The sequence below is a fragment of the Sinocyclocheilus anshuiensis genome, unplaced genomic scaffold (genome assembly GCF_001515605.1).
Source record: "Sinocyclocheilus anshuiensis isolate Anshui unplaced genomic scaffold, SAMN03320099.WGS_v1.1 scaffold315, whole genome shotgun sequence".
In the NCBI taxonomy this organism is placed as follows: domain Eukaryota; kingdom Metazoa; phylum Chordata; class Actinopteri; order Cypriniformes; family Cyprinidae; genus Sinocyclocheilus; species Sinocyclocheilus anshuiensis.
In genome coordinates, this window is record NW_015548210.1 from 1,347,171 (window position 1) to 1,371,843 (window position 24,673).

General features: G+C 35.3%; 2 protein-coding genes across 2 annotated transcripts in view; both read left to right on the forward strand.

Annotated features, from left to right (window-relative positions):
* Positions 1 to 722: 722 nt before the first annotated feature.
* Positions 723 to 12,675, forward strand: LOC107653760 (katanin p60 ATPase-containing subunit A-like 1). Its single transcript, XM_016440582.1, has 11 exons — positions 723 to 815; positions 3,585 to 3,843; positions 4,003 to 4,163; positions 5,485 to 5,647; positions 5,805 to 5,932; positions 6,835 to 6,940; positions 7,321 to 7,479; positions 9,088 to 9,214; positions 9,303 to 9,437; positions 10,561 to 10,687; positions 11,952 to 12,675. The coding sequence occupies exons 2-11, from the start codon at positions 3,682 to 3,684 to the stop codon at positions 12,148 to 12,150; spliced, it is 1,467 nt and encodes a 488-aa protein (XP_016296068.1). The 5' UTR covers positions 723 to 815; positions 3,585 to 3,681; the 3' UTR covers positions 12,151 to 12,675.
* Positions 12,676 to 22,419: 9,744 nt separating this feature from the next.
* Positions 22,420 to 24,673, forward strand: part of LOC107653761 (ubiquitin-like protein 3) — a 26,459-nt gene continuing 24,205 nt past the window's right edge. Inside the window, exons 1-2 of the mRNA XM_016440583.1 lie at positions 22,420 to 22,681; positions 22,777 to 23,101. Of these exons, the coding sequence (XP_016296069.1) occupies positions 23,075 to 23,101 (27 nt within the window). The 5' untranslated portion in view covers positions 22,420 to 22,681; positions 22,777 to 23,074. The remainder of the gene's footprint in view (positions 22,682 to 22,776; positions 23,102 to 24,673) is intronic.

The window sequence follows — 24,673 nt, forward strand, 5'->3', positions numbered from 1 at the left end:
CATTGGATAAAAATCTCGATTAATCCGAGCCACCTGCTGTTCATCTGGTTCAACTGCATATATTATAGCGGTATACAGCGCCATCGTATGGTCATTGTGTGGTACTGTCATATTTATACAGGCCATGACGCTTCAATCAGATTATTATAGATCTGCAACTCTCCATCCATGCCTTGATGCTCATGCCCTTATTTTTGAGCTTTGGGCATTTTTATTGGTTAATATACTGCCGTCCTTCTGCTACTGCGGACGGAATGGATTTTATTTAGTTGTTAACTGTATTATAAAGTAAAGAAAGATTTTTTTGTAATCACAAATGAAATACAATAAAAAAATTAAGTATATTTTGGTCTAATGATAAAGGCCAAATATGCAGACCACTAAACAACTTTCCAATAGCCTCTTTCATCCTCATGAATTGTTCATTCTTTGAACTGATATTTCATAAAATAAACCGGGGCTAGTTGTCACATTTTTACTGTAGTGAATATCAATACTTATTTTTCTGTATAGTCGTGGTTACAAAGACAATAACATAATTAAATATTTATGGAATTAACTATTAAAAATACAGTTCATTTGAAATTTTGAATCGAAACCTTAAAGTTACCTTATCCTTACAGTTAGATATAACCCGTGTGACAACTAGCCCCGGTCAGTTTATAAAGTTATAATAAAGCAGGCTGAGTTGTATTTGTCCAGACTCCGCCCTCATGCATTCATTCATCAGTCAGTCAGCGTCTTTCCGCGGCCATGGCAACATGAGTGGGTAACGGACTGTGGGCCACTCGAACGTAAAAGTGCCTCGCATAAAGGTAAGACATTTACCTATTTCCATGAAGACGTAGAATTAAATGCAGAACACATCTATCATATCACATGTTCTTAGTTAGATTCATAAACTAACAAGTGGACTTCATAGTTTGTTTCCTTGCAAATCCTTTTTGTTATCGCTGGCCTAAATCGTCTTGCACTGTTGCCTTATGGGTAATGTAGTTTCTTATTACAATGTTTACTATTTGTGTGTACTTAAAAGCAAACGGGGAAAAACTACAAATCCCGTGTAAAGGAATAATCAAGAGCGGTGACGTTTGTGCTGTTTTTTACATACAAACGCGACTTGATTTCGTAGAAATAAATGATTGTATGCTATTCTAATGGTTGATTTTCAGGTAGGTTAGTTTTTGTTAAAAGACAAGAAGAAGGACATGGGATACAAACAATTTGAGGCGTCCTGAACGGTATTTATTATGTGCTTCACGTCAAGGGTCCGACAACCGAAATGGTCTTATTTTTGACAGCCACTCTGTGGTCAGGGCAAAGGTTAATAAACCAAAGTTTAGTATTGCAGTAGCAGAAACTACAGCTTTGCATCCAAACCCATGGCGAAATCCTCTCATTGAGTTTGTTATCAGTGAATCCACACATAGAGTGATTCAGTAAGTTAAAATAGACCTGATAAGCCTGGAGTGTTTTAGTTATTTAATATTCAATCACTGAATTTGAAACAATTGCCATAATTAGGGCAGGAGAGAGAAAAAACCTTTCACAGAGGCCTGATAGGGAAAAAAACTATGAATGCAACCTTTAATTTAACTTATGAACATTGCAACATTTAATTTAAAATTTGTATAATAAGAAACTATTGGATATCTAAAGGTAGCACACCATTATCATTTATATCTTTCTGGTCTCTAATTTAAAAAAAAAAAATAATTAATTAATTTATTTTAAATAACATAATTGTAAGTAAAGGCCTATTTCTTCTTGGCCCATTTTATCTACTTCCATCAGTTTAGATGTCATATCAGTGAAGTGAAGTGAAGTGACGAAGTGACGTGACATGTGGCCAAGTATGGTGACCCATACTCGGAATTAGTGCTCTGCATTTAACCCATCCAAAGTGCACACACAGAGCAGTGAACACACACACACCGTGAACACACACCCGGAGCAGTGGGCAGCCATTTATGCTGCGGCGCCCGGGGAGCAGTTGGGGGTTCGTGCCTTGCTCAAGGGCACCTCAGTCGTGGTATTGAAGATGAGAGAGCGCTGTACAGTCACTCCCCCCACCTACAATCCCTACCGGTACGAGACTCGAACCCGCAACCTTTGAACCCAAAAAAGCTTTGTGGATTTAGTATGTTCTCATGTCATTACATTGTTTAGAGCATAAGAAAAAAATGGAAAAAATAGCATTTTTGAAAAATTAATATGTTATGCAATGTCCTCTGTAGAGGACACCTGGACTCAGTTTTTCTAAAAAATAAAATGACATGAAAAAGGCAACAGCAATGGGATTTTTTTTTTTTTTAAATCTCCAGTCAATTTTTAGGTTTCAGGATTTTTTATGCCAAACTTTGTATAAGGATGATTCTCAACTGTTATAAAAGATATAACAGAATGATTTGATATACCATTTTGCTTTATGCAATATGTGTGTAAAATTTCCATATTAATGTGCTGTTGGGACAGCATGTTGAAAAAAAGAAGTGTAATAATGGGAGTAATAATTGGCCAGATTTTCATAATAATATCTATATTATTTCATAAGAATGGTAATTATATAATTTATTTTCCTATTCAATTGTGTAATAAACATTCTTTTAGTCCTGGTGTCCTCCACAGTGGACATGTATGAAATGATGTCCTGTTTCATAACAGAAAGTCATATTTTGATTTGAAACCCCATAAATTTTCCCTGAGCTGTTGATTTATGACAAACAATTAGAAAATTAATAAAATTGTAATGATAATTACAAAATATTATCATATTTCCATAAAGATGTACAATTGTATCACTGAATTAATGTCAGCCATATTTAAAGACCAAGGAGAGAAAGTAGTCATGGTGAAACTTCCAAACATTTGGTATCTCTGAAAAGCCCTGAATGTGCTCTTTACAGGACATCCAGACTGGGTGACATGTAAGATCTCAGAGAAATTCACTAAAATATAATGCCACTACAGAGACAAAACTCCATAGCTAGGTCTCAGGAGGATATTTATGTTGTTTTAATGCCCATACACACACTTTCAACTTCCATACACTCATGCCAACTTTAACTATTATCAGTAAAAAAGAAATACAGTTACAAAACTTCTATTTAAAAAAGAAATAAAATGAATAATTAAACCTCTGAATAAATTTTAAATAGAAATGTTCACATATTCTACATACATGGTTCACACAGAATACTAACAATGAATTGAATGAACTTTAGTAAATGGAATTGTTTTTTAATGTTATAAATATTTCTCTTTCTAACAAACACAACTAATTGTTTCTGAAGGTTTTGCTGTACAGGTTCCCTGGAGCATTTAACTTGGGGAAAAAATGGTTCTGACACAGAGGGGGACTTCTGAAAGAAGAGCTCTTTAAATAGCTCCTGGGTTTTATTTTGTTACATGTTTTTAAAAAAACAATCTGGAAATGTGCAGAGGCATTTTAATGCAGCTCTGGATGTTTTGTCAGAAAGTCATTCGCTGTACCCGACTTCACCCCTCTTCTGTTACTATCTCTATAAATGTTTGATTTAGCTCTGCATCATCTTATCAGCCTCTCTGTTCTTTGACATGTTCAGGACTCATGGCCTTCAATCACCAGCGTCTCTGATGACTCCGTGAACTCAGGTCACACTGAAGTGCTGAAGCAACGTTCGGTTTGATTTCTTTCTCATCATGAATCTGACTGAGATTTGCGACAACGCTAAGAAAGGAAGAGAATATGCACTACTGGGGAATTATGACTCATCTATGGTGTATTATCAAGGTGTTATGCAACAGATCCATAAGCACTGTCAGTCCCTCAGAGATCCTGCTCTGAAAGTCAAATGGCAACAAGTAAGGCGCTCATATACTGTATGATTCAATCTGATATGTACTTATTTATAATGCTTTGAGTTATATGTGCTTGTACAGGTATTAGCCAAAGAGTATAGTGGTGTTGGTACAGTATATGTAATCTCAAACCAGTGCTGTTTCTCCCTTCTCTGAGCCCAGGTTCGGCAGGAACTGGCAGAGGAATATGAGCAGGTGAAAAGCCTTGTAAACACCCTGGAGAGTTTCAAGGTGGACAAACCTGTTGATTTCCCCAACCCTCTGCCTGAAGAGAGCCCAAGGGACCCCAGTGTCTGGCCTCCCCCAACCCCAGCGGAGCACAGGTAGAATAGGCAGCTGATTACATAAAGCCCTGAGGAGTTCTGTCAGCTGCAGAGCATGTCACACATCTCCTGTCTTCATGCTGTCATTGCTGTGTTCACTCATGCATCATGTCATACAGCACAAAATGGATTTAGCTCAGTGAAAACATATTCACATTCAACACATTTTACTGTGTTTAATATTTTTATTGTATTTCAAAAATTGTATGGTATTGAAATGTTCATTTTATAACTTACATATACACTACTGGTCTGGTTTTCAAAATAAATATTGAGCAGCAAATTTTTAAAATGTTTTTGAAAGAAGTCTTGTATGCGCACCACATTTCGTATTATTACGAAATTTCGTATTATTATTATAACGTGCTGCTTAATATTTTTGTGGAAAAAAATATTGATGAAAGTTCTAAAGAACAGCATTTATTTAACCCGAATAACACATTCAGGTCTGTTTTGACCTGGAAGAGATACATTAAAAAAAAAGCATAATTTTTAGTAAGTGAACAAAACTTTACAAATGCTTTAAGACTCTCATAACACACATACTTTATTTATTTATTTTTAGATTTTTTTTTTTTTATTATCTATGAAGTTATATTAGTGTCAAATGTCTTTTTTTTCTGAATTTTGTTGATAAACATCAATAAGTATGCCAATTGACGAACCATTGCAGCATGATAACAGATTTCTTTTTCATCTGTGCAAGTAAAATTAATTTATTTTGTTTGAAAACCTTTCAGAGTATTATTTATGTTGTTTTGATGTTTATCTAGAAATAAATGTAGGGTTCATAAATTAGTTTCAAGCAATCATGAGTTATACATTTACGCTATTTAATTAAAGTTATTGAATTAAATTGCATTAATTTCAAAGGGGTTAATACTGGTAATGTATAATTGAAATTTTCAAAGAATTTTTTCAATTAAAAAAAAAAAAAAAAGCAGGAATAACATTCGATTTTTATTTTTTTCCCCCACTTTCACTCTTTAATGAGAAGTTGCTGATCTAATATAATGTGGTTTTAGTTGAAAAACATTAAGCTAAGACTGTTTTTATAAAATAACGATTCTTCAAATGCGAAAATAGTATACAGGTTTTTAGTGCATTATGAGATTTAAAATTGAAATCTTTTGTAAAGTTATATATCTGTGCTGTTACTTTTGACCAATTTAATGCATCCTTGCATCCTATGTATTAAATAGATACTATAAATTACATCCACTAATCGGTTCATAAATCACCCCAAAAAAGCCAGTCAGAATATGTGCATATGTGGTCACATGGTCCAGATGCCCCATGATATCACTCTGTCTGGTCATAGGGGACCTGTCCAGGTGAAGAAGCCAATCACTGTATCAAAGCCCCAGAGAAAGGAGTCACCTGGAATGCAGCATCGCGGCCCTTTGGGCAGAGGTCAGCCGAACATCAAATCAGAGAGACCGAACACCCGTGACGGCCGTGGAAATAAAGCTAAGGATGAAAAAGTAAGTTATTTAAACTATTAGGCTGAATGTACAAGCTGAAAAAACTTAGTCTGGATTGGAATTATGGTTGATTTAATTTCAGTTTAGACAATTTAGGATTTGTAAGTACCTATTATCATGTGCTGTAGCAATGTGTCCTGCCTGTCTGTGTTTTCAGAGTAAGAAGAATGCCCAGGAGGGTGCTGCTGATGTGGAACAGAGGAAGTTTGATGGCACAGGCTATGACAGCGATCTGGTGGATGCACTGGAGAGGGACATTGTGTCCCGGAATCCCAATATCCACTGGTATTGTGCCACTTTAGCACTAATTTTACTGTTCAAATGCTTATATAGTATACAAAATAAATGTATATATACAGTTGTATTGCTCATTTGCTACAATTAAATTTAATTATGTGTGATATTACGTCACTTTGCACTGTAGATGTTGTTGTCGACTATTGATAAATCTGGATTGAACCTGAATGAATTTTGTGCTGACGAATACTTGTCAAACAAATAATTGCGATTAACGGTATAATTGTCTACAAGCCTAATACGCTATTTAAAATTTTTTTTTTTACTTATAATTAAATATGGCCATAAGTTTTTTAAATGCTGTGAAAATATATTTAAAAATGTAAAAAAGTTTTTTTCTTAATTTTGGTCCACTTCACACAAGAGCCCACTGATAATGGCTGAATTAAAATTTTTGGGTTTATGCAAATAAATGTCCTTTTTTGAATGGCAAAATGCAATTAAAATGTAAACTGCACAATTATCGTGACTCTGTTAAATTAATGATTATATCAAATAATAACAAATAACTACTTATAACTGTAAAACACTACATACTAAAGTACAAAATGTGCCAAAGGCACTTTTCTCACTCTTAAATGTTTATTCATAAATAGATTGGCTAGTTTGATCATGCTTTCAGCATTCAGTAAGAGTCAGAACTTTAAATTCAAATCCATCTATTTTTTTTTTCCTATAAAAAAATCAGCTCAGAAAATGTGAAAAAAAAGTCCCTCTGGGCCTAGGCATTGACTGTATAAATAGCAATGCGGTGAGTTTAGTTTTCATCCTTGACCAGAGACAAATAAGTAACGTGTTTAGTCAGCGACAGCTGTCAGTCACAGTGGCAGTTAGTGATTCAGTGCTGGACGGTGATTCAAGCAAGCTGTCATGTGTTACTGTTCCTGCAGGGATGGCATAGCAGATCTGGAAGATGCCAAAAAGCTGCTGAAAGAGGCAGTGGTCCTGCCTATGTGGATGCCAGACTTCTTCAAGGGGATCCGCCGCCCGTGGAAGGTTAATATGTTAGATGACACTGATGCCAGAGTTTGACATCTGAACATACACACATATGGATACATAGTCTGTCATACTATGTTTTTGCCAACATTTATGCGCCCATTTGTTTTAATTTCTTGTGATCATAGTTTTTTAGCCCAGCAGGGGGCACTGTTATACTAGTTAATTATGTAGGACAGAATGCACATTCTTCAACACAAGCTTTCATTAGTGCTGTATCATTTGTCACAGATTGAGTATGGCTGATATATTTCACCTTCAGTTTGTTTTCCACATGCCATCTGTTTTATTGAAGTGTTTTTTCCTCAAACCACCAGCTGCACCTGTGTGTTTCAAATATATGCCCATGCGAAGTCTTGTTGTTTTTAAACTGTCAGGGGGTGCTGATGGTGGGCCCTCCAGGCACAGGGAAGACCATGTTGGCTAAAGCGGTTGCAACTGAATGTGGCACAACATTTTTCAATGTTTCATCCTCCACGCTGACCTCAAAATACAGGGGAGAGTCTGAGAAACTCGTGCGGCTCCTTTTTGAAATGGTGAGTGGTCTCAGAGGAAGTAATGTAGGCACTGTGATAGCGTGTCCATTGATTTTTTTTTTTTGCTGAAGGTATAATTTGATAGTGATTAGGATCAGGAGTTAAGCAGACATCAGGGCACAAATGACCAAAGAGGCACAAATGATTGAAAGTGATAAAAATGTCCTAGATATTTAAAATGCCTCAATTAAAGACCCCATAGTAAAGCTCCTTTCTTGACCATTTCTGGATTATAAAATCAGTGTAGAAAACAATGAGTATAGTTAAGTAGTTAGTTAGACAACATAAAAGTAAAAATACCTCTCAAAATAAATGTTGATCTAACACTAATTGGCAAAAAATGCTCCGTAAAATCAGGTAAACAATACTGAAAATCAGTGTTGATTTGACAAATGGGCAATAACTTTTGTTTATATAGGGAAAGTTAGGTAGTTATTTAATTATTTTATGAGAAAAAATCATAAAAGGTAAAAATACGTTTGATAAGCAATGTTAATTTGACACAGCTGGATGACACTGTGTGTTTATATAGAGGAGATATTATTTATTTAGTTAGTTAGTTGGTTAGTCAGTTAGACAACGATATGCCCTCCTGAAAACCAACCAACAAAAATCACTTAAAATAAATGATGATTTTACATAAACGGCAAACACACTGTGTGTTTTTAGGGACAAAAATTACAAAATGAGACAAAAATGAGTTAGTTTGATAGTTGGTTAGTAGAAAACATATGCCCTCATAAAAGGTAAAAGTACTCCTAAAAGTAAAATGCTATGTTTTTATAGGGAAAAGGTTAGTTAGTTATGTAGATAGTCAGTTAATTAGTTAGCCAACTAATTAGTTAGGTAGTTATACCCTAATAAAAGCAAAAAAAACCTCGTGAAACTCAGTGTTGATTTGATGTAAATGGGGATTACACTGTTTTAATAGGGAAAAAAGTTAGTTAGTTAATCAGTTAGTTAGCTAGCTAGGTCGTTAGAGAAAAAATATACCCTCATAAAATGTGAAAAAAACAAACAAACCTGTAATGGGTCAAAATTATCGATTTTTCTTTTATGCCAAAATCATTAGGATATTAAGTAAAGATCAAGATCCATGAAGATATTTTGTAAATTTCCTACTGTAAATATATAAAAACTTCATTTTTGATTAGTACTATGCATTTCTAAGGACTTAATTTGGACAACTTTAAAGGCGATTTTCTCAATATTTAGATTTTTTTGCACCTTCATATTCCATATTTTCAAATAGTTGTATCTCGGCCAAATATTATCCTATCCTAACAAACCAAACATCAATGGAGCTTATTTATTCAGCTTTCAGATGATGTATAAATCTCAATTCAAAAAATGTAAAAAAAATTGACCCTTGTGACTGGTTTTGTGGTCCAGGGTCAAATAAAAAAAGGCTAGTTAGTTAGTCAAATAAATAACTAAATAATAAATAAATAACCTGACTCTGATGGTGTTAAAATGAAGTAATATCATTTATGATAACATGATAACATAATATATAATAAACTAAAAGTGTTGGTCATGTCATAATCTATATTGTCTATACTGCATATTTGCACTTCTATTTTGCTGTTTCATTTTTTGCTGTAACAGGCTCGTTTTTACGCCCCTACAACTATTTTTATTGATGAGATTGACTCGATTTGCGGGAGACGGGGCACATCAGACGAACATGAGGCCAGTCGCAGAGTGAAGTCAGAATTACTCGTGCAGATGGATGGTGAGTTTTGTGTAGTAGGTGACTCTGTTATGATAGTACAGTGAATGATGCAGCCTTATTTTAACACCCACCCGTTTAATGGCATCAGGTGTAGGAGGTGCTCAAGAGAGTGACGATCCCTCTAAAATGGTAATGGTCCTGGCTGCCACTAACTTCCCCTGGGACATTGATGAGGCTCTAAGGAGAAGACTGGAGAAGAGGATCTACATTCCACTACCCACTGGTATTCTAACACACTCACACACAAACGCCCATCAACAGAAAGACGTTCTCCAGGCAGTCACGGCTCCTCTGATTTCTCCATGCACGTCACCCACTCATAAATGAACCAGCCTGACTAATTTCTCTCCATTCACACTATGCTGTATAGTTCAGTTAGTTAGTAATTACTCAAGAGCTTTCGTTGTCTGATGCAACTCCTTTGTTATAGTTACAGGGGCCTGGATTTTAGAATTTCAAATTGGATGGGAGACAAAAATACATACATTTTTTAAAAGGTCATAATTCTCCCCAAAAACAAAAGGGGAAAAATGGAAAATATGGGAAAAATATTGACACAAATAAAAGGAAGCCTATTTTTAGAACCATGAAAATGTTTCTAATTGCGGCATTTATTCCTGACACTTAAGCACATTTTGAATCAATTAAATCATAAATTAAAATCAAAATAACAGTGATTTACAAATACTTTATAATAAAATTATAATATCATTGTTTGTTTTTTCATTGCTAATTTAATGTAACTTAATATACAATTTTATTTATAAAATTAAAAATATATTTACCATATTTCCTGGAAAATAAGTCACACCTGACTATAAGTCGGATCAGGTAAAATTTGCTTTGTTGAGAGGAAAAAACACTTATAAGTCACATTTTATTATTATTATTATTATTGATATTATATGCAGAAATAATGTAAAATACCCAGAAAATAAAATGAAATGTTTACAAACAACACTATATTAATACTTAAACACTATATTACACTATATTAATTTAAACGTGTATTTTATTTCCCCCTCACTCCACAACAAATAACAAATATAGTTAATGGTATTCAGAACAGAACAAGAATGAAAAATATATGTATTAAAAGAACATAAATTGTAGTAGCATTCATTATGAACAACATTTATTTTAAACGCCAAAATTGAACAAAGTTATTTAAAGTGAAACTGAAAATATGATGTTTTAGATGATAAAAAATGTCTTACATTTTTTTTTTAAATATAAAAAAGAGAAATACAGTAGTCAAAGTAGACTCATGATAATCACATAGCTGTCTATTTTTTATTTTATTTTTTTTAATCAAAACATTTTCAAATGATTACTGAACTCCACAGCTCAAGGTCGAGCGGAACTCTTAAAGATCAACCTAAGGGAAGTTGAAGTGGCATCTGATGTGGATCTCACCCTCATCGCTGAGAAAATAGAGGGTTATTCAGGAGCTGACATCACCAACGTCTGCAGGTACAGTATGTTTTCAGGATTAAAGATAACACATTGTCTGACTAACTGAACTTGATGTGACAGGTTTCGAGCATCAAGTCATTTTTTTTTGCTCTTGCTAAAACATAATATGGCGCATAGTGACAAAATCACAGCCAATAAGAACAGACTCAAGCTCAACAGTGGTTGCCTGGGGCTCGTTAGTATATTTTCCATTAATTTTCCCCTTCAGCGTTGCAAAAAATTCTTGAATAGAAGAGTTATCTTGAACCAAACCAACCAGCTCTAGCTGTTTCATGGACCTATTCATCCCAAGAAGCACGCTGCATATTGCCCATAATTGAAAATTATTTGATCAGTTCAGTATGGGTTTATACAGTATGTTTTGTCCCTGCATAATAAGCAGGGAGGGGAGAAAGTATATCTCTCACTTTAATGCCTAAAGGAATAGTTCACCCAAAAATGAAAATTGGCTGAAAATTGATTCTCCCTGAACTTCAGATAGATGAGTTTGTTTCTTCATCAGAACATATTTGGAGAAATTTAGCATTGCATCACTAGGTCACCAATGGATCCTCTGCAGTGAATGGGTGCTGTCAGAATCAGAGTCCAAACAGCTGATAAAAACATCACAATAATCCACAAGTAATTCACACCACTCCAGTACATCAAATTACATCTTGTGAAGCAAAAAGCTGCATGTGTGTAGTAAATCCATCATTGAGACAAAGCTAAAATAAGAGTCCTGCGTCCATAATTAAAAATATGTTTGTGGATTTTTATGTGATTTGACAGCAGAGAATCGACTTGATGGATAATGGCCTGGTATTATCCATCTGGTATTATCCATCTGGTATTATCCATCGATGGACTGGTATTATGGCCAGAAGCAACATTTTAAAGTTAAAACGCCTTAATCATGGACTTTTTTTTATTACAAACACACTGCTTTTCGCTTCACAAGATGTTAACTGATGGACTGGAGTTGTGTGGATTACTTGGGGACTATTGTAATGTTTTTATCTGCTGTTTGGACTCTCATTCTGACGGCACCCATTCACTGCAGAGGATTCATTGGTGAGCAAGTGATGCAATGCTAAATTTCTCCAAATCTGTTCTGATGAAAAACAAACTCATCTACATGTTGGATGGCCTGAGGGTGAATATATTTTCCGCAGATTTTCATTTGTGGGTGAACTATTCCTTTAAATGAAGCCGCATGCTCTAAATATGTAAATTGATGGTGTTGATTTGACTGATAAACTTTGTACTTTTGTGCTCTCAGAGATGCATCAATGATGGCGATGCGAAGGAGGATCCAGGGTCTGAGTCCAGAGGAGATCCGTGCTCTTTCTAAAGATGAGCTGCAGATGCCAGTCACCATGGAGGACTTTGAGCTTGCACTCAAAAAGATCTCAAAATCCGTCTCGGCTGCGGACCTGGAGAAATACGAGTCCTGGATGTCTGAGTTTGGGTCTGTGTAAAGAGAAACGACAGCCACAAGATAAGTGGGAGAACACATTGTGGACCAATATTTGGAAAAAAAGGCACGGTTTTATGTTTCGAGACATTTTAATATGCAAAGATGATACTGAAACTAGTCAAACCAGTGTTCAGATGCGTTTGGACACGTTTGGACTGAGAAAAGTCACACCTTCAATTGTCAGAAATGCACTACAGGTCTGTGGATGACACTGAGCCACGTTTATTTGTTTCTAGCTTCTCAGTTTCAAGTATTTCTAACTTCATTCTCTGCTAACAGATGGAAATCACCTGAGTTGCTAATGACCTGTCTTAAGTTTCAAAACCGAAACGCCTGTGAAAATGATACTTGACAAGGGAGACAAGCATAATCCTGGTGCTGTGCTGGATGTTTTTTAATGTTTATAGGTGTGTAGACATTCATATGTGCCGTGTTCTTTTATTTGTTTTACTTGATAGTTATAATAAAATTAACATTTGTTCTCTACCTATTTAATGTCAAAATGTACTTCTTTTCTCAATACACACACAAAAAAAAAAACAGTTGTAGGATTTACTTTGAACAATTTTCAGTCAGATATTGCTGGTAAATTTTTACAAATAATTACAAAGAACCTGCAATTATCACATTGGATTAAACATGAAAGTTTGAAATAGAAAGACAGAAATAGTATTTCACAAACTTTAGTAATCCTGTTTTATTTACAACTTAATTTAATGTACTTGATTTATCAGTGCACGTTGTTCCAAAGAAAAACACTGTTTCTCTTCATCTTTCATCCAAAAATAATAACTTGCCCTAGCTCTGAAACAAATTTTCTTTCAGACGATGTCATCAAGACTGTGCAGGCTATTGATAATATATACCGATTAACTCAAACTCCGCCCACTTTTTGTAATCCAGGTCATTTTTAGTGGATAAAACGAAGTCCCACCCTACTTATTTATTTCTTTAAATTTCCTGGTTCACTCAGAAATATGTATCACATTGCCAAAGTAAAATGTTTTGCTTTTTCATTTTGTTTTAACCATAGATTGTAAAAAAAGATGGACGATGCGTCTCCACTTCCTTCCACTATAGAAAAGTGAAGCCAAAGCATCTGAGTATGGCCGCTGCCATCTTGAGTAAATGACATCATTTGGAGCCAGAGTCTGCGCAGTAGTGTCGTGAGGTGGAGCCGCGGAATCAACGTCCCGCCCAAACTCCCGCAGACCCAATCACAAGATCACAATCATGATACCACACCCCGTTTTTATAGCATCAAATAACTACCTAAAAGCACATTTCTTAGAAAAACGAACACTTAAACATAAATCAGCATGATAAGAACTACCTCAAATGACGGAAACCATTTTTGGAAAAAATGTATTTGAAGTGTAAGTTGATTATTTTGTTTGTCTCACGTCCCATTAGATTACATGGAGAGGGTGGGGTTTATGACCTATACTCCAGCCAGCCACCTGGGGGCGATCAAAACATTCTGGCTTCACTTTCAGGACTCTTGCAGCACGCTTGGTATTAACATTAGCGAAATTTCTGTACAATTTCACGAACAAAAAAGGACCATTGTCTATTTTCAATAGTGAAGCACAGCCGCAATTCACTTTCCAACCAAGCAGGTTTCTGTTGGCAAATCGACATGAATCTGTTGTGAAATCTGTCCGCCTTCATGCAAAATTCCCAATTGCTTGGATTTCTGTTGAAATCAATGGATTTCGCCTGCGAAAATTCACCAAACAATTATAAATGTGATCGTATATTTACGTTACAAATTTTCAAAATTGTCCAAAATGTCTAAAAAACAAATCCTTGATCAATACTTATTAATTATTGTCTTATATTTGTAACAGCAGTAAAATTTGACAATTGTAACCAGGGATGATCACATCTGATGTTCAAGCATTTACAGTTTGTATGACACCTTGATAGTAACCATATCTGTATGCATGATGGCCGATAAAGTTGTTGTGTCCTACAGCAGCAGAAGGGTGTGACTCAGTCGTCAAGAGGGAGGACAGTGGGGGAAGAGAATGACTGTTGTTGTGGGCCGTGCTGTGTGAGTGTGGGCTGTGTGTGGAGTTTATTGTTTTCTGACTACTTCAGAGTCAATGTGATAACCGTCATGATGTGTTGTCAGCCCGAAGCGAAGTTTCCTGACTGTTATGAATTTTTTTTTATCTGTCCTGCTTTTTATTTTTTCTCCATCACCCAGTTATGGCCAGCATTAAAAGTCACAGACTGACAATACTTAATGTAAAATAGCATGATGCAGCATTATACCAGCATAGATAGCATCCGGTTAAATTGGTTAGCGAGTAGTAGGTGAAAAGATGCAGGTTTTGAGTTTGTGTGGACACAGATGGACGTGGCAGCTAGTGTATATCCAAAGAGAGTGTGAATGAATCATAAGTATGGACAACAGTCCGACCGGCTGACTAGAGGACCGGTGATGGCATGACGTGGCATTTGTGCGGTAGAAATCGAGGATAATAGTCAATACTTGTCCTGAAGCGTGGCTCTTTAAAGGCCACTACACATGGCTACGACACAGACCAGCTGCTCTTATTTTTTTTTGATGATTTGTCTCCACTGAACAGTTTGTGCGAGCAGGAAAAAGTGTCATTTATATAAAAAAGCTATACAAATTATTTCATACATGTGCTTTATCTGTGTATTTATTATTAGGTTACTATAGTGAAAATGCTTCTAATTTTAATTTTTTTCTAATTTACATTTTTTTTCAGCACAGCAATTTGAGTGAACATTTCTACAAAAATAGTAACATGAATTTCTGAATTTTTTAGTATTAGTTTGTTGCCCTTTGATCACCTGAATTGAATGGTCTGAGTTGACCTAATAATGCAGAATTTTCATAATTTATATTCATTTTAGAAAATGACAGAAGATTTTTACATAAGTTTAAACTTTTCTATTAATTTATATGTTTAAAGGGGTCATATGATGTTGCTAAAAATAACATTATTTTGTGTATTTAGTGTAATGAAATGTTTATGCGGTTTAAGGTTAAAAAATATATATATATGTATATGTATACACCTATAAAAATATAATAAGTTACATGACGGCTCTGATGACAGTGTTGCATGCTTGGTGTGTGTGGGGTGTTGGATTAAAGGCAGATGTTCCAGATGGCGTCAAATGCATCTATTTTTACTCATCCATAACTGCCTGTTTCTAATCACCAAGTGCATTCTGAGAATATATCTTTAGTTTAGTGGTGTAGATTCTATAGTATGCAACTTGAGGATTTAGTGGTACAGACTCTGACCAGTTACTCCTCCACAGCATCTGGCCCCAGACAGATGTAGATGCTTTAATGGATTTTATCTATTAGAAAAAACACGCTGAGTCGATATATCTGTTGCGTTTATATAGAATGAGTAGTTTTGAGAGGAAGGAGAGTTTGAAGAAGGCTACTGTGCTGAATTTGATACTTCTTTGCATTATGTGCTTCTGCTCTTGGTTTCAGACCTCAGCTGTGTTGCAGTTTCTAATACGTCCCATGAGATGATGCTTTTGTTGGTTGTTGCTCTTCATCACCAAATTTCCTGTTTTACACATGTGACCCCCAGTGCCTTAGAGAGAACAGAGTTTCCTGAAATGAATACACGCTGTAATATGACCAGTTTGAAAGCCTGTGGGACGGTCTCAAAAAGGCCTACATGGGTAATAACATTCAATCTTTGTTGAATTTTATTGAAATTGAGGGCAATTACTGTGTAAATGTACTGTTGCACAGCCTTTTTTCTATACCTCATATCTCATATGATAATCCTAACTACCATCTGACTTAACAACTATATACACAGCTAGTGTAGAATGTTTATTATCTATCTATCTATCTATCTATCTATCTATCTATCTATCTATCTATCTATCTATCTATCTATCTATCATCTATCTATCTATCTATCTATCTGTCTATCTGTCTGTCTGTCTGTCTGTCAAATAAATATTAACATTAAATTTAACAATATTTATTTATACAGTAATATTTATATCTGTATTGTAACTTTATTACATACTGTTTATTCATTCCAATTCATATATTTATTGCAAAAATAACAAAAACAACAACAATAATAATTGTATATGATTAATAAATATATTAATATTATATGAATAATAGCAATAATTTATATTTACTATATTAAATCAGTATATACAATGATGTATATACTAAAATACATATATTTAAAAAATATACACACACATACATTATATATATATATATATATATATATGTGTGTGTGTGTATTTTGTATATACATATATAAATATGTGTATACACCAATGTATTTGTATGTTACTATAAATTTTTAATAATTCTAATAATAATTTAATATATAATATGTAATGTAATATAAAGTAATATAGATGTGCTAAAATAAACCTATATTAAAAACAAAATTTTATATATATGTAATATATGAATATATATGAAAATATATTTCAATCATAGAATAAATGTATGTACATTGTGTGTTACTGTTATTAACATTAATATGTATTATTTAATAATGGAATATCAATAATATGTACCATTAATATTTAATGTATGACATTTAATTTTATGAAATGTCTGTAAGTATGACATAAAATATTACATATTATTAATATATATTACATATATTGCAAACAAAATTGTATATATTACAATTATATGTTTATTCTTATTATGTATTTATTACAGTTATTTTACAAATATGTATGCTCACTAGGTTTTCTTGCTGTTCTTTTTCTGCATAACCGGACGGAACTGTCGTTTCTGGGCTGCCGCCATAATCAGTGACAGAGCCAAAATTCAAATCACTAGGGTCTCCCTCTCATCAGAGGAGCCCAGCATGTTCAGCTCTGCCGGACTGCTGTGCTCTGACATTGTTAGTGAGATACAGGATATCCCTGAAGGGGGAGACAGCTAAACAATATCAGACCTAATCAACATCGTTTGTTAACAAACAGTAAGCCAGACATCCTTCTCCGTGATATAACACCCCATGCCCAACAGACATAAACAGTGCACCATGAGCTCCCGGGCAACATTTCAACCCCTAAATATGGACGCAGAGTACTCCGAACACGTGCTTGAATCACGTAGTAATATTAAACGCTTCCAGTAAACTTACTGAAATGCCAAGTTCAGTCTCAGACCTTCAGTTGTTCAACTAATGGAATAAAAGTACAATTGTTTATATCCGTATCACCCTTACGAAAATTAACCATGGTTTTATTGTAGTAAAAGTGTAGTAACTGTGTTTTTGGTGTGTTGATTACTATTTGTATAACCAGAGTTTTACTACAAATATCATGGTTAAACTATGGTTAGTGTAGCGAAACCATGGTTAATTTGTGGTTACCATGATTTAACTATAGTAACCATTATTTTTTGGGTTTTATCTGTGGTAAAACCATGGTCATTTTTCATAAGGGACACCAGTGTTTTTGAATTAGTTTTTATTTTTGTATATTCCATTATCATTTCAATTTTAAAGAAAAAAGAAAAGTAAATAAAATACTATATAGACATAGAAAGAAAATGGGCAAAAACAACACAAAACTACTAAAATGTTGTTTTGTCACTTTTATTAGTTTTTAAAAATACATCTGTGTAGTTTATTTTTATTTTTTTTCAGTTTAAGTCATGTTAGTACATCAAGTGAAACTAAATGAAAAGGAGAAATGTTACATTGGTAACTAGCTGAAATAAAATAATTTTATTTCTAATAATATTTTTGCATGGTTTTAGTTTTAGTTCCAGCTCTATAATAACCCTGAAGCAGTAAAAAATACTCCCTCTAAAGCCTCCAGGCCTGTCTTTGTGTTGAATGCATGAGATCAGTCTGCCATCTGCACGATTAATATTCCCAGTAATAACTGCTATTTGATTTTGTGCTATTCTTTCAATAGGAACTGCCTCCCAACCGGCATCCTAATCCTGAATTGTTCATCCCAGGCCAATTTACAAGAAGAAGGTCAACCCCTTGTTGAAACCTAGAAAATCCTCCTCGCTTGTTTGTGGCCACACATGACTAGAGGCCTCATTAGATAAGGGTCGATATTAGACCTGCGTGAGGATTCGCATTACGCCAATGCTAACTGAGGTCCTGCAAGGTGGTCTGGTTATTTGCAGCTTCCTGTCATCATCACTAATGTCGAAGGAACTCAAAATGGGATGTCAAGTTGCTCTGTCACACCAACCCCTACAGCTGTACAGTATGATGTGGGATTTTTTTCCCCACAAATGAGGTGGGTTTAAGCAGTATTAGACAAGGCTGCCCACATGATGTCAGCAGATGATGTCACAGATGATGGACAAAGTAACATCTGTTGAGTTGAGGAATATTTCTGGTTAAAGGTAAAAGGTTAATCGCTTGTGAGGGCAGATCGTTTTCAAGACATTAAAGCCATTGAGGATTCCATGGGAAAATGTAAACATGAGCCCTCAAGTAAGGCTACGTTTCAAACAGATGAAACATACACTGTGTCTCCACCCTTTATAATACAATGTATTTATCGCTGTTGTTGTGTTGAGGTAATACTGTCATTATGGCCACACCCAGCCTGGTATGCACTAATCTTGTGTCTGGCTGGACTTTACACAGGCTTTACAGTAAAAGCCATGTTATATGAAGCCTAAAATGAGTTCAGGAATGGTTAAAAACCAAGATTCTGCGAAGCAGAAAAGCTCCTTGTCTCACAGACACTTTTAAAAGGCAATGTAGTATAATCTATAGAACCGAAATGCCAAAAAAGTGCAAAATGAAATTCATTATTAGTAATTTTTCGTGTGTTTGTCATCATTTAGTCACCCTCATGTCAGTCCTATAATGTTTTTTCTTCTGTGGAACACAAATGTTCAGCAGAATTTCTGAGCTGTTGTTTCTCTCAGGATAATTGGTTGTGAATGGGCTCTTAAAAATACAAAAACACTATAGAAGTACTATAAAAGTTGTCTATATGATTCTTATTCTGTATTTCAAGTCTTTTGAAGACGTATGGTAGCTTTTTGTGTTGTTATGCTCTTGTTTTTGTACCTTGACAGAATGCATCCTCATTTACTTTCATATATATGGAGCAGCGTGAACATTCTTCTAAACTTCTCTTTTTGTGTTCCACAGAAGAAAGTAAATCATACGGGTTTGGAATGAAGTGAGGGTGAGTAAATTATGACAGAAGTTGCATTTTCAGGTGAATTATTCCTTTAAGGAGCATTATGAATGGCCAGTTTCAAAGCTGCTATTGAAACAGTGGAAATGTTTAGGGAGTATCCCAGAAGGTTTTGCTCTGAGTTGGAAAGAAAAACAGAAAATGGTGGCTGCCATGGCGATTTGGGCAATAGTCACACACAGTAAAAATTGTGGTACCTGTGCTTCAAAAGATCATTCAGACACAGACCAAACTGGCAGAGCCAAAAGCTTCATGGAAAGGTTCAGACACGTGATGAGAGAGGCATAAACAGGTTTATGTTTAGATATAATGTAATGCGAGACCAACCACAGTTTCAAACACACACATCAGCACACACACAACCTAGATCTAAATTAGTTCCTCACTACTTATTGTAAATCTCAGATGGAAGAAGAAACTGTTTACATGATTATCATGTTTTCATTACAAATATTGAGTCAAGGATCAATGTTCAAGGCAGTTTAAAAGCCAACTTTTACAATGTTAATTATCAACCAGAAACAAGAGTGCAAATACAATGTTAAGGAATTTTTCCTGTTCAACTCTTGACATACTTTCTGATTTCTGAAGGATCATGTGACAATGAAGACGGGAGTAATGGCTGCTGAAAATTCAGCTTTGCCATCACTGGCGTAAATAAAATTTCATAATATATTAAAATATAAAACAGTCATTTTAAGTTGTAATAATATTACTGATTTTACTGTGTTTTACAAAAGAAACAAATATCACAAATTTTGTGTTACACTATCAGCATTAAATCTCTCTTACTGTATATAATTAATTAGGAGAAACATCTGAGACAGAGCTTCTATTTAAAGAATAAGTGAGATCTCCTGAGCTTTAACGTTTGCACCCCTGAGCAATAACGTTTTCCTCAGGGTTACGTCTCTATCTGAGATGGCGTTCTCTGGTTGTGACTAATGCATATAGCACTACTCTCAGTTTCTCAAAGCTGTGAGATTGTCATAATTTGCAAATACACAAAACAACAAACACCAGAAGGACCAAGCAGACTGTCGATAATGTGTTCAGAGCGCTCTTTTTGTACTTTGAGGAGTGCATGCAACTCTAACAGTAGTTTGGAAAGTCTTTGTTTATCAAAGGCAGTCATGTAAAACCCTCCGGTCTGGTGCCACAGCACTAAGCTGCCACTCAGAGCATCTGTGCTTATTCTGGACCTAATCTCACTTTAGCTCTACCTATATGCTCTTATGTCTGCAATGGAGAAGGCTTCCTATGTCATTCAATCCTTGGACCTTGACACATATAATCCACAGTAATTGATTTCCTTGTGTGTTGTGTGTCCGTGTGTGTGTGTGTGTGTGTGTGTGTGTGTGTGTGTGTCAGTTTGTACTCAATGGCTTCTATGTAAACACACTATTACAGAGATTAACATTCGCAATCAAACAAAGGAAGTAGTTATATGTTTGTCTAAACGTCAACACAGTCGTAAAACAGATTATGATCTCGGTCTACCCGACAGCCCCATATACACACAAACACACACACACCTGTTTAAAACCCCTGCGTATGCATATTTATTCACAGTCGTGTGGTTTTGATGGCATTTGTGGCTGTATTTTGTTCTGACAGGAGATTGAAATGGCACACAGGAGAACAAAAGCGTTTTTGGAGGCAGCACAGAAGAATCAGTGACAGATTAAAGAGTTAATCCTCTCGAGTATCTGTAGGTCTGACACCCCACGTCAGGATGAATTCCTCTCAACACTGCGCAAGACCATAGTAGAGTCAACAGCACAGATATAGACCTCATGCTTTCAAGACAGGGCCACACATGCAGACATGTGCGCACACACAGCATTTAACTTTCATTGTAAATTTATTAATGGAATAGCTATAAGCACATACAAAAGTGCCTGTCAAATTACATTAGAATATTGTGAAGATGAGACTGAAGATATTGTACTTGCTTGTTTTGCTTATGTCAGTGACAAAAACAAAATATCCGACATTGATTTTACTTAAATACCTGTTCTGTATTATTTCTAATAGTTTTCAGGAATATGTGCTTCTGATCTCAATTTTATATCCATTTTTTTTTCTTTATTTCGATTTTCTCCACAGGAACAGATTGTATCATAAAATTACAGATATAATTCAATAATATCATTAGGTATAGGCTATATATATCACCATTAATACTATTCTGTCTATTGTATTAATAAAAAAGGTCTATGCCTCAGAAGAAGCAGAACAAAGTTACTATAGTGTAACTATCGCATGATGTGATTTACGCATGGACAGCATTCTACATGAAGTAACAATATAAGGAGAACATTTAAATAATAACAGGAGCACATGCAGTATAAGCAAAAACAGCAGCTACAAATATATAATAATAATAACAAGAATGATATAACAAGTGAATATATTATTTATTTAAGTTATTTATTCTTTAGGAACAACGCAGTTGTACAAGACCTCTATGCTGTTCCTAACAAATTCCTGAACAAATTGCTGCAAAACAGATAGCTTAAACCACCTTACGATGGTTTGCTGGCCTGTCGGCTGGTTTGATAAGGATTTTAAGAGCTTTTCAGCTGGTGAGGATGGGGTACCAGCTTGCCAGCCTGCTAAACCAGCTGAGTAACAGCTTGGCAAGGCTTGTGAGACAAGCTTAGACCAGCTTAAACCAGCAAACCATGTTAGGCTTTTCTTTCCAGCAGGGTATAAAACAAAGTTACATTGATCTAACAAATGAAGAGCCGTCCATGGTTTTACTTGTGGTCATATGGTCTTAGTACAAATGCCACAGGTAAACTATTGGTGAGAACTAGCCTATGTGGTAAATAACTGAATAATAACATAATAAAACAGAACACAAAACAACATTAGGCTGATTATGTTTTTAGTTTAATATTTAGCATTATATACTCTGAAGTTCCCAAATCCTTCCCTCTAATTCGTTTACGGGCGCGCATGGATTTGTGGTCTCTCTCTCTCTCTCTCTCTCTCTCTCTCTCTCTATCCTTTTTTCTCACAGCCTCTCTTTCTCTCTCTCTCTCTCTCTCTCTCTCTCTCTCCCCACCTCTTCCTTTAACTGCTGGGGGACGTATTCATCCGCGCGCACACATACCGATCGACATCGCGCCGTTTTTATCTGCCTCACCAGCTCCGGTTTCCCCACGTTCAGCCTTTCCCCCAGTCAACTGCCGCCATGTTTTTTTGAGGCAGGATGACAGCAGAGAGCGAGCGCAGACGAAGACGGATATAATACTGAAAAACCGTCGAATTGCAGCATTTTTTCAACCAGGCGAGGGTCTATTTTTATTGCGGACTCGCGAGGAACTAATTTATCGGTATATTTGCAAATACCAAGGGCTGACTTGTAGTATTGTTTTGTTTTCCTATGGCGTAGGCACATTTTTCCTAATATATATTCTTTTTATTTCAGGATGGGAGGGGGTCCTCCCACATAAATATAAAATCCACAAATTATTATTTTCTCCGTTTTGAAGTTTATGCCATGAAAAAGCAAGAAGTCAGAAGCCTGTCTGAAGAAGAACAACCTATTCCTGCCTGCGCTTAACTACCTCTACCAGCGAACCTACAGGAATAACCAGCCGAGTGATCTCTGCATGAACAACTGCTTTACCACAAGTCATCTGCTGTCAAAACTTTGTTTCTTAAGCAAACTGAAGGAAGAAAAACAACTTTTAATCTAAAGTGAAGATCCGACAGATATTTCAAAGATGACGGGCAACATCCCAGTTGACATGGTAAGTATTTACTCGTTCTGCAAAAGGTTTAGTGGTGTTTACGATAAAATATAATGTTCTGTGAAACGAAATAATATCTATTTTTATGTTTCTAGTAGTTTTTGCTATTACTAAAACGTAACCAAAAGAGAAAAAACGTTTTCAATATGACTGGCACCTATTATTAAGACGATCGTTCTTTTGATACTTAAATTAGTACTCAGTAGTACTTATTCTTTTGTTTGTAGGCATATACTGACAGATAACTATTTCATAGTTACTAATAACAGATTGCAATATTCTATATACTAGTAACAGTTTGAATTGTTACAATAAACAAAAGAATACTAACTAGTACCTATTGTTTCTTTGGTAGTGAACTAGAATATTTACCAGCAACAATTGAAATACACACTAGTCTGAAGTGAATAGTTAATAAATGAACCACAGATCCCCATAGAATTCAATAAAAAAGTGCTGTTTGTTGCTAGAATCAATAAAATAGTTACTCTATTGAGATTCTGACTAGTAGCAAAGGACAGTACTGAAATCGAATGAATAGTGGATTACTAGTAATTTTTCGGTCTAGTACTAGTTGCATCATAATAGATACTAGTTAGTTTCATAACAAATGTGTTATATAACAAATATGTTAGTGTTTGTTAGAGATTAAAGAAGGTCAATTGATTTCATAGTTGCTTTTGCAAATAGACCAACCCAAGAAAATCCAGAAAGACAGTGTTATTAAATGTCTTGGATCACTTTTTGCTCTTCCGCCAATAACCCCATCAAAATACCACCTCAATCAGGAAGGGCAGTAGTGTAAAGATATCCTATCTGATGGCCTACACAGTGCTGTTCAGACTGATAAAGAGGAAGTATGATCAGGGAGACTCGAAAACAGTCACTGCCCTGTTTGCACAACTAAAACCGTCTCGAAATGTGAATCTAAACGAATGCTCAAACCAAAACTCCAACATTAGAATCTTGCTGTCCAGAGGGATGATGTCATAGATTCTTTTTAATCCTCATTGCATGCTTTTAGAATAACATTTCAAGCTTTGCATTACGATGTAAGGCTATAATAGATTGGGACTTCTAAACCCGTTGGGTGGTGTTAGTACTGCCAGTACTCGCCAGTATCCAGAAGGTCAGTGGTGTAATTCGAAGGACGTGAGAAATCAGCTTATCAACAATAAACCACAGCCCTGATTGTGTATTAAGATATTGAAACTAATATCAAAACAAATAAGAACTCTTTCTATTGGCACCAGACTGTAACATTGTGTCGCAGCGTGTTAGTCAAGCATGCTTTGGATATGCCAAACAGCTGATCTGGCTGTCAAACTCAAGAGATGCCGATGCTCTGACATTGCAGGCACTCCGTTTGATGTAATGTATGCTGAGGGCTGATGTGATTGGCCCTTGCAGTGCACATTCAGCTGTCCTTCTGTTTCTGCCATTGAGTAGCACCTAAATGTAAACCTGTCTCTCAGAAAGGCTTCCTTGGCAACTATAGGTATTAAAGGGGTCATATGATGCTTTTTTAAAGATCATTATTTTGTGTATTTGGTGTAACAGAATATGTTGACA